General features: G+C 38.2%; 3 protein-coding genes and 1 pseudogene across 3 annotated transcripts in view; 2 read left to right on the plus strand and 2 right to left on the minus strand.

Moving 5' to 3' along the window:
* LOC104730607 overlaps positions 1-1,693 on the plus strand; it is a 5,789-nt gene extending 4,096 nt beyond the window's left edge. Inside the window, exons 3-5 of the mRNA XM_010449798.1 lie at positions 13-135; positions 227-328; positions 691-1,693. Coding sequence (XP_010448100.1) covers positions 13-135; positions 227-328; positions 691-1,418 — 953 coding nt within the window. The 3' untranslated portion in view covers positions 1,419-1,693. The remainder of the gene's footprint in view (positions 1-12; positions 136-226; positions 329-690) is intronic.
* On the plus strand, positions 2,153-4,623 carry LOC104730609 (uncharacterized sugar kinase slr0537). Its single transcript, XM_010449803.2, has 5 exons — positions 2,153-2,668; positions 2,786-3,048; positions 3,429-3,546; positions 3,662-3,870; positions 4,041-4,623. The coding sequence occupies exons 1-5, from the start codon at positions 2,288-2,290 to the stop codon at positions 4,474-4,476; spliced, it is 1,407 nt and encodes a 468-aa protein (XP_010448105.1). The 5' UTR covers positions 2,153-2,287; the 3' UTR covers positions 4,477-4,623.
* LOC104733263 (D-3-phosphoglycerate dehydrogenase 1, chloroplastic-like) lies at positions 4,827-6,976 on the minus strand. The gene is made up of 4 exons (XM_010452855.2): positions 6,454-6,976; positions 5,789-6,273; positions 5,598-5,699; positions 4,827-5,308 (listed from the first exon to the last, which is right to left on the minus strand). Exons 1-4 carry the CDS (start codon positions 6,974-6,976, stop codon positions 4,841-4,843), a joined length of 1,578 nt encoding a protein of 525 aa, XP_010451157.1. The 3' UTR covers positions 4,827-4,840.
* Positions 8,179-9,688, minus strand: LOC104733264 (annotated as a pseudogene).

Here is a 10,164-nt window from a genome sequence, read left to right on the forward strand (position 1 = left end):
TTTGTGGTGAAGGCCCTAATTGGATACTAATTGCTGGGGGTGCCTTGTTGAGCACATTGTCTATTCGATTTGGGTACAAGCTTAAGCAGTCACTTGATTGGAAACCTCAATCGAATGGCTCTTCTGGTTTAAAAGGTACTTACTTACTTTATTGCTGTGTTGCTTACCATATGTTTTATAGTTTGGTTGTAGTTTTTGTCTCTCTTAATGAGATTTTGTTGTGCAGCCAATGGAGGAGCATCTGAGAGGCAAAAATCTACAAGCTGTTGCTTGCACTCTAACACGTTTTCCTGTGCACACAGTAATGATTGCTTCCGCTCCATTCCAGGTGTGACTTTGTAACTTTCTGTTCTAATGGAAGAATTTTCTCATGTTTAAGCCACTAAACAAACACAGTATGCTAGTGTCTTGGTCTTGCGTCATCTCTTACTAGGTTTCCTTTTATCAACATGTGAAGTGAAACGATGATGCGTGAAATTTAGTAAAATTTAGTAAATGAAGCTGGCAACTAGGCAAGCAGATTTTCTCCAATGATGGTTGTGCCTAGTTGCTAAATGCTAACAATAGTTACAAGATTTGTCATTGTCCAAGAAATGGTGAAGCACAGTCACAAGATTTGTACTATTGTATCTAGAAATGAGTTCTTTTGGTTCTTTGGATCTCATCAAACTTTGCTTCTCTTTTTTGTAGGAAGTGAGAATGTGGAGGGAAAAGAGGTGACAAACGAGCAAATGGTATCCGCATCTGACACTTCACTGCCTCTTGTGACAGTTCCTGCTCCATCATTTAGCAAAGAGAATGGAGTCATGTGGGCTACTTCTCCTGATCGCCTGGAACTTCCCCCAAAACCATACAATCACCATTCGACGTGCTCAGATTCTCCCTGCGTTTCTGAAACCAGCTCAGATATCTTCAGCAAACGAGAAGTAATACAGAAACTGAGGCAACAGCTGAAGAGACGCGATGACATGATACTGGAAATGCAGGAACAGATCCTAGAGCTGCAAAACTCGTACAACGCGCAGACGGCACACTCTAGCCATCTCCAGGAACAGCTAGACACAATGAACAGAGACCTATTTGAATCAGAAAGAGAAGTCCAGAGACTGAGAAAGGCGATAGCTGATCACAGCGTGGGATGCGGCGCAGGTAGCAATGGCAAGACATCTCCCGTTGCACCTTGGAGTGGACATGTGAACGGGTTTATGGACAGCGAAAGCAACTATGAGGCACAGGAAAAGGGATCAAGGGATGGAGAAAGAGTAGAGATGTTGAAAAAGGAAGTGAGTGAGCTTAAAGAGGTTATAGAAGGGAAGGATTATCTACTAAGGAGCTATAAAGAGCAAAAGATAGAGCTTTCGGAGAAGGTAAAAGAGTTGCAGCAGAGATTGGACTCACAGGTCCCAAACATATTGTAGTAGGTGGGAAAGGTTAGGCATTGTGCATACTTGCGTCTCTTCTTTTAATTTTTTTTCTATTATTTTCCTTTTTTCGAGAAAATGAATCTATGTCCTAAGATAAAAAGATCGTTGGGAGATAGAGATTTTCAGGTTTCTTTCTGGCTTCAGCTTTCGTTTTTTTGAATTGTCTTAATTCTTGGTTTTGAGGTCTTTTTATCTCTCGTTTGGTGTAAAGGAAAATAGTTGTTGAAGAGTTTGCCGCGGGTGATAGTTTCCTGCTTTTCCTTGTTCTATTCTCCTTCTCCATAAATGGTAACTAAACCCAATAGAGTAAATGACAAACACAAGACTCTTAAAATAACACCATTTTTAACCAACAGTAGTCAGTTTTACTTTTACCATAGTAACCACCACCACCAGTAGAGGTGTCTTCGTTTGGCTTTGCACAACCATACAAGCAAGATTAGATATTATTAGTATAAAGTAAAATTTATTAACGAAAAGTACAAAATTGTATTTCGTCTTAAACTAAACCGATGTCCGAATCAACTTTGTCTTAAACTAAAGGCCACGTAGAAGATTTGTTCTCACTTGAAGAATAGCCAATTTTATCAAATGATCAACACAGTATATAAACAAAAATATTAAGATATATAAATAGACGCAATTGGATTTATAATAATAGAGTTATCATCCTAATTGGATTAGTATAGTTTTTTTGTTTATTTATAAATAAATATTTTTTTTAGAAAAAAAAATTGGTAAAGGAAGACTTTATCTTCTCAGAGAGGCGTCTTCTCTCTCAGGTTTTGCTCCTCTCGCTTTGGATGGAGATGTGAGCTTTCCTTCATTCTCTTCGATCAAAACACTCTTTCATCATCATCCATATGGCTCTTTCGCTCCTCTCTCAAGTTTCTATCTCCGCCTCTCTTTCTTTTACTCTATCCGCCATTACCGCTACTTCTAATAATAATGCCTCATCCTCTCTCTACTCTTCATATCACCCCAAAGGTACCTTACGAAATAGAACCGCGACCTCGTTTTTCGGAGGCTCCTTGAACTTGAGGATTGATTCTATGGCGGATAAGACCGACTTGTGTCTCGTGCTTTGTACCAACAACGGCGGCGGAGGTGAATTGGATGATATGGACGAAGGCGAAATCGAGAGAATTGGAAATCAAGACGAAGAAGATGACGACGATTTTATCATTAGCCATTCTAATACTTCCCCTGAGAGATGGGATGTTTTAGGTCTCGGCCAAGCCATGGTCAGTAATTGAACGCCATTAGAAGCTTAATTGTTACTATGATTAAGTAGATTTAGGAGCTTTTCTTAATTATTATCATTGATGCTTTTGAATATATATGTGTGTATCTTTTTTTAGGTAGATTTCTCTGGAGTTGTGGATGATGAGTTTCTAGAGAAACTAGGTTTAGAAAAGGGAACAAGGAAACTGATTAATCACGAGGAGAGGGGTAAATTACTACAAGCAATGGATGGTTGCAGCTATAAGGCTGCAGCTGGAGGCTCATTGTCCAACACTCTTGTTGCTCTCGCTAGATTAGGTTCTCATTCTATCATTGACCGCCCTTTGAATGTCGCTATGGCTGGCAGTATTGGTGGTGACCCTCTCGGTAGCTTTTACGGGTACTCAAACTTCTTTTGTCTTTAGCTTGCAAATGGTGTGATTATATCTGCTTGCTTCTTTCTTAGTATCCCTTTACAGTTGCTCTTTATCCCTAGTATTGGTGTCTAAAGGTTTATTTGTGTTAGAGGATTGGTTTTTATGCAAGATTAGTTTCTAAGGTTTTACAAACTAGACTATCATCACATCGACTACTGATCAACACATTCAGTTTTTTGTTTAAATTATGTCTTCTGATTTGCCTCATCAACTTTTTTATCTAGATGTATGTGTTTAAATCAACCAGGTTATAAATTGTTTATTCGTGTCTTGTATGATTTGCCTTCTTCCGTTGTTTTGTTTGGTTTACTCACAAGGGGATCCCTTCTTTTATGTTCTGTAGGACTAAACTACGTCGAGCAAATGTTAATTTTCTTTCTGCTCCAATTAAGGATGGAACAACTGGAACAGTTATAGTCCTCACGACTCCTGATGCACAACGTACTATGCTTGCATATCAGGTAGGATTTCTGATCACAGCAACCAAATTGAATACTAGTAGAATTGTTAATTCCGATAAGATTAAGATGTATGCTCGACTGAAACCACTAATGAATATGTATGTATAAATTTCAGGGAACGTCCTCTGTCGTTAATTATGATTCTTGTTTGGCTAGTTTGATATCCAAGACAAATGTCTTTGTTGTGGAAGGCTATTTGTTTGAGCTTCCTGATACTATAAGGACCATAACAAAAGCATGCGAAGAAGCCCACAGGAATGGGGCACTTGTTGCTGTGACAGCATCAGATGTGTCTTGCATAGAGAGACATTATGATGACTTCTGGTGAGTTTCTGGTCTTTTTTTCTTGAATCCCTTCTTGCAGTTTCTATATATTTACAGTCCATCAGAGGAACAGTTGAATATATAATAATAAGAAGGGAGTGATTAGCTTGATGATCAGTCTATTGTTATCTTGACGGTTTGCTTTTGTTGGTTTCGTTGTCTCCACCCAGGGACATTGTGGGGAACTATGCGGATATTGTATTTGCAAACAGTGATGAAGCAAGAGCGTTTTGTCACTTTTCCGCAGAGGAAAGCCCAATTTCAGCGACAAGGTACATGAGCCACTTTGTTCCATTTGTTTCGGTGACGGATGGAATCAACGGGTCATACATTGGAGTAAAAGGAGAGGCCATATACATTCCTCCTTCCCCATGCGTGCCAGTTGACACATGTGGTGCTGGAGATGCTTACGCTTCAGGGATCTTATACGGTATCTTGAGAGGAGTCTCTGACTTGAAAGGAATGGGAGATATGGCTGCTACGATTGCAGCGACTGTGGTGGGTCAACAGGGAACCAGGCTAAGGGTTCAGGACGCGGTTGACTTGGCTCGATCACATGCCTACCGTCTCAAAGGTTCTGGTGTTCGAACAGATATTGGGTCTTGATCAAATTTCTCTACCTTGTGATTTTTAGCTTTTATGATACATTCTTTGATTTTCGTGCCTTTTGCAATTTGACTTGTAATCTTTGTATGTAACATTTTAGTAGTATATATATATATATAAACAAAGTCTGATAGAATATTCTTGCAACATGGGAATTTTCAAGCCTTAACAATTTGACATTCAGGAACAACGCAATACCAATATCTTATTAAGGATGGTCATATTGACAGCCGTACGTAAATACAAAGTTGGACTGCTTATAAGCTGTTGTTATGTGGAACATGGATTTTTTTATATTTTATTCATATAGAGTGATGAAACTGATTAACCACGAGAAGTCCCTCTTGTGATACAAAATCCATGATTACATTATGCGCCTTACGGAACAATTACGTTCCACATTCCTACGTCCCTTCTTGATCAGATACGGGCGTCCGTCTTTAACCTTTCCTTCCACTTTGAAGTCCGCTGGGGGGTACACGGACTCTGGGTACATATGCTTTACGATGTCTAGCTGAACGGTTATTTTCTCGAAAGGGCTCTCTGGTGACCCGTCCAAGAACACAAATTCCTCTGAGAGCCTCATACCTTTCTGCTTGGCTATGAGATCGGCGTTGGCCAAGTTGACATATAACTCAGAGGAGATTGGCTCGAGAATTCCCTTGATGACCATGGCTCGTAGAAGTCTGGTGTCAAGATCGTCAGCAGCCCGTGCTGAGGCGTATGTGATTTTCACATTTTTCAAACCGCCAACTCCTCTGGACGCCACTTGCCTTAACGAATTTCCTAAAACCTCGGCTAGTTCCACATATGGTTTCAGCTCGGTTGGTACCTGCAATGCATTCTGATGTAAGCTTTTGCGCATAACCAATATGAAGAGTTATCTTGTAACAATTGAATAAACTGTAAAAACAAAGAGCTATGAGAGACTGCATTTCTCTTATTTCAATTCACAAATCACAGAGGATGAATGAGAGACGCTCACAGAGGACTCAGTAGAGATACAATGTCCTACTTTCAGTCTTAGGCGGCTAGCTACGATACTTGCGTCTTAGAACTAAGTTTCGAATGTGATGAAGCGTATTAAAACAAACTTTTTACCAGCAAAAACCAGTGCTCACCTCAGGAGAAACCATAGGTGCATTGAATGCAGTAGCAGCAAGCTCGCCTCCTCCATTCAGAGCTCCAACAACAGCTTCAGCAAGATCAGTGCTAACTCCTTTCTGTCAATTTTTCAAAAAACGATCAGAAGCGAAATTAAAGAGCAAAAACCAAGAATAAAAATATATTACGCAACATGAATTTTGCACACCTGAGTACTGGCTGCGAGATGAGGTATCACAGTGACCCTCTCGTGCTGCAGAAGCTTAGTGTATTTAAACGATTCATATATATCTTCAGTGAAGACATCAATTGCAGCCCGAGCAACAATACCAGAATCCAGAGCTTTCACTAGCCCGTCTTCGTGGATGAGACCTCCATGAGAAACATTGACGATGCAAACTCCTTTCTTCATTATGGCAAAGCGATGGTCAGATAGTGTTATCCATGTTCTTTCGCTAAAGGGCAAGTGCAGAGAAATGAAATCTGCATTGGCGAGGGCAGCACTTAAGCTGCTGAAGCGGACTAAGTCAGCACCAATTGCACGTGCACGGTCTGCTACGACAAATGGATCAAGAGCAAGGACTCGCATACCAAGGCCCTTGGCACGGCGAGCAACTTCGGCCCCAACGTTCCCGAGTCCGTAAACTAAAAGGGTCTTTCCCACAAGCTTGTTCATCTCCAACTGGTCATCTCCTGCATTGCATTAAGTAGAGACATTAATTAATTAAATACTATAATCCATCCGTCAGTAGATAAGTACATAGTCACTCTACCACACTGACACAAGCTCAAGCTAATTGAAGAATCTAGCTAACAAGAATCAACAGATTCGCCAAAAAAAAAGAAAAAAAAAAAAGGTAAAGAGTTACTAACCAGCCTTGGCTTCAGCTTGGGCCATGGCAGTCATAAGAGCGATTGCGTGCTCAGCGGCAGCGATGGTGTTGGGCCTCGGCGCTTTGACGACCAGACACCCAAACTCCGTGGCTGTTCTCAGGCCCACGTTGTCGAACCCAGCACCAGCGCGTCCGACAACCTTCAACCGTCCGCGAGACGCTTCAAACACTTTACGGCCAACAATTGTTTCACTATGCACGATCAAAGCGTCACAGAGCGAGACCTTAGCATACAGCTCCTCGGGGGTCATGTCATACGAGCAGTCGACATTCGCGAAACCCTCCAACACCTTTAAACCATCCTCACCGATCTTCTCAGCAACCAGGATCGTAGGCTTGGATCCAACGTAACACCGCCGCTGAAGAGTAATACTGCGTCGTCCGCGGGAAGGGATGAAAGCGATGGACGGGAATGGGAGAGGCGATCTGGAGGAGGAGTTCTTGTGAGAATTATTGGTGGCGGCGGAGATCGAGAAACATGCGCCGGCGACGGCTGACGACATAGCTACCGCTTCTAGGGATCTATTTACTAACTTGTATTCTTAAAGGAAACTTGGTGGACAAGTTACAAAAGGAAACACAAATCTGATCTAGGGCATTTTTTTTTTTTTTTGTAAGAAATAGGTAGTGGACTGTAATTCAGTTTGGCCCATATTAATTATAGTAGCCTTTAATTATTCATAAGGCCTGTTAAAAATCGATGCCCACAATCCAATATTTTAAGTCACGTGTGTCGTCGTCTACACTCGCAAGTTCACAAGTAAATGCAATTAATGGAATGTATCACATTATTTTTGTATGGTTTAATTTTCAACTAACCATTGTATTTTTACGCTAATTACTAATTTAACTAGATTATGACCCGTGCTGGAGTACTGATTGAAATTCTTTTTATTTATATTGTAATTTTTATATACAAAATAATTTATGTAATTTATTTTAAAAATTGTTGTGAATAAAACATTATGCAATAAAATCATCTACTAAAACTGATGAACCCGTGCTAGAGCACAAATTTTTGTAACTTTTACTTAAAGCACTATAAATGTGATTGTTTTATTTGTTTTAAAAGTTATTTTTTTTAGGAAACACTATGCCATTAAATCATATGTTGAATATGACTTATGGAAATAACGTTTATTTTGTATAGATTTTGATCCGCGGTACACCGCGAATTAAGTTATTTGATAAAAAGTAATATTTTGTTTGTTAACTTTTTGTTACAGTATTAATTTAATCAACTTAATTAGATATGTCTATTAATTTAATATTCATATTATTAACAAAATAATGAAATGATATTTTACCTGTGTAGCACCGAATTAACAAAAATTTAAATTTATATTAGTATCTACTCAAACACGTCGTGTTATATAACCCCGTCGTGTAATATTTTGACAGATGTAATACAAAGAATCCGATCAAGAGAGTAGACGATGGAGACTTTGAGATCTCCCTTGATCGTTATGAAATATGAAATATTTATTAAAAAAAATTAGTCAGAAGTAAAGTGTAACTCGTGACAACAACATATATAAAAGAAAATAAATAACAAGCCAGATGAATTATTTGCACAGCTGAGATAGAACCAAAACGACCATTGATTCGTCCAACAAGACCATGGTATTGTTCTTTGATCTTTTGATCTGAAAAATAGGAGTATAGGAAACAAACACAATCCTAAGAAGTTGATGCATATAGTAGCTTATTTAAAGAAGAAGAAGAAGAAGGGATAGAAAAACTTATATTCACCAATACCATTTCTTGGTGGCACTGCAATCTGAAGTAACATGACTTTACCACGCCAATCTTCATTTTCCTCCAAAAATTTCTCAAATGCTTGATACTTTTGTGGGATCCCTCTGATCATATCGAGACGATCTACACCTAGTATCAACTGTCAACAAAATCAATATGTTATATCTTTTCTACCAATTTAAACATCAGATAGCATACAAGTATGTAGATATATCTACCTTTCTGGCACCAAAATCGCTTTTAAACTTCTTCATGTATTGTATGATCTCAGAGAGTGCACTTGTGTTTATAAACCTCTCAGGTTCTATCCGAATTGGAAACTATAAAATCCAAACATATACAAAAATTATGAATTAATTACATAATGAGATGATTAAGATCATTAAATCAGAGCATATAATCATTCTTAAGAGATTTCAAGATGGGTCATTACAACAGCTACTCGAGTGACTTTTCCCTGATCCACAACTCCTTCAGATGTTGCTTCAATTCCAAGAATACACATGCATGCATGCACAAAATGTCTTGCAAAGTCATAGGTATGGAAACTATAAAAAAAAAAAATAAAAAAAAAAGTATAGATTATAAGTACTTAAACCCTTGTTTATTAATCCAAAATGATTACTACACTATTAAAAGTAAACGATATATTACTCACCCGACTAAATCAGCAGCAAGAACAGAGCGAAGCAAGTCGGATCGCGAGGGCAACGTCTTGTACATCTCGGAGGAAGGGAATGGTGTGTGGACAAACCACCCAACTTTCATCTAATTACTGTTGTATTCCTTTAGATATTGAGGAAGAAGCATAACATGATAATCATGGCACCAAACGACATCTCCATCTTCATAGTGCTCTTTTACGACATCAAAAAAGATTTGATTCGCTTTCTTGTATGCATCATACTGTGACTGGTACGTTATGGTTGCATCGTTGCGATATTCTGGTGGCGTTCCCATGTAGTGAAATATCGGCCACAGAATATTGTTGCAGTAGCCATTGTAGTATTGATCCCTGCAAACCAAACCCAACACTTTAAATCATATAACGAATTAAAGGTTCTCTAATATAAATATTTTATATTAAAATGAGCAGATCTTTTTTATTATTATTATTATTTTCTATACAAATGAAAAACACAAACGGATTCAAAGGTCATCAAAGATCGATTTCTACATGACTAGCTCTCTTTAAATACTGCATATATATTTAATTGTGTGTAAAGGTTGCATGATCCGTAATTAATTAAATTTATGTGTTTCGGGATCTAATTCATAGTAACAAAACAAAACATGACTCTATATACGACGTTACGAGATTTTGAAAACTGTATACGTACTTTTTCAGCTAAAGCAACGGAGAGCGTTTTATTCCCAACCGCATCATGAACATCTACTCCAGGCCATCCAATCCATTTGGTCTCAAACTCTTTCAAACCTTTAAGAGAATCACCACAGATTAATATATATGACAACAGTTATATATGATTGCCGAAATTTTTATAAATGAATTTTAATCTCTGCAAGCTACATCCTAATTTTTATTCGTTGTGGCATCATGCGTAGGTTCCACTTGCACTAGTTTATTTGTATGTAGATTGATCGTATATATATATATATAGTTATATATAAACAACTCATATTTTATATGTATTATGTATATTTGTTTCGTTAAGCGTGGGATCACTATAGATTGACCATTTCTGTTCTATCTTTCTAATATAATTGGCCATAATTCAACAATAAAAAAAAGGAGCAAAAATGAAACCATGCAAATGAAAACCTGACCATTTCAATGGCGATCGTTACGTGAACTCCAGGCAAGCTAGACTTACGTACCACAATTAACACACATAATTATACAAGTATGAAAGTAGTGACATAACCTTCATCAAATAAAGAAACTACTAGTGTACGTCATACTGATAAATAT

Source organism: Camelina sativa, chromosome 12 (genome assembly GCF_000633955.1).
Source record: "Camelina sativa cultivar DH55 chromosome 12, Cs, whole genome shotgun sequence".
Classification (NCBI taxonomy): domain Eukaryota; kingdom Viridiplantae; phylum Streptophyta; class Magnoliopsida; order Brassicales; family Brassicaceae; genus Camelina; species Camelina sativa.

Coding starts and splice junctions, on each gene's coding strand:
- LOC104733263 (XM_010452855.2), bottom strand. CDS start 6,976: ATGTCGTCAGCCGTCGCCGGCGCATGTTTCTCGATCTCCGCCGCCACC. Junction 6,274..6,453: donor CCAAGCTGAAGCCAAGGCTG/GTTAGTAACTCT, acceptor AATGCAATGCAG/GAGATGACCAGTTGGAGATG. Junction 5,309..5,597: donor CACCTATGGTTTCTCCTGAG/GTGAGCACTGGT, acceptor AATGCATTGCAG/GTACCAACCGAGCTGAAACC.
- LOC104730609 (XM_010449803.2), top strand. CDS start 2,288: ATGGCTCTTTCGCTCCTCTCTCAAGTTTCTATCTCCGCCTCTCTTTCT. Junction 2,669..2,785: donor TAGGTCTCGGCCAAGCCATG/GTCAGTAATTGA, acceptor ATCTTTTTTTAG/GTAGATTTCTCTGGAGTTGT. Junction 3,049..3,428: donor CCTCTCGGTAGCTTTTACGG/GTACTCAAACTT, acceptor TATGTTCTGTAG/GACTAAACTACGTCGAGCAA.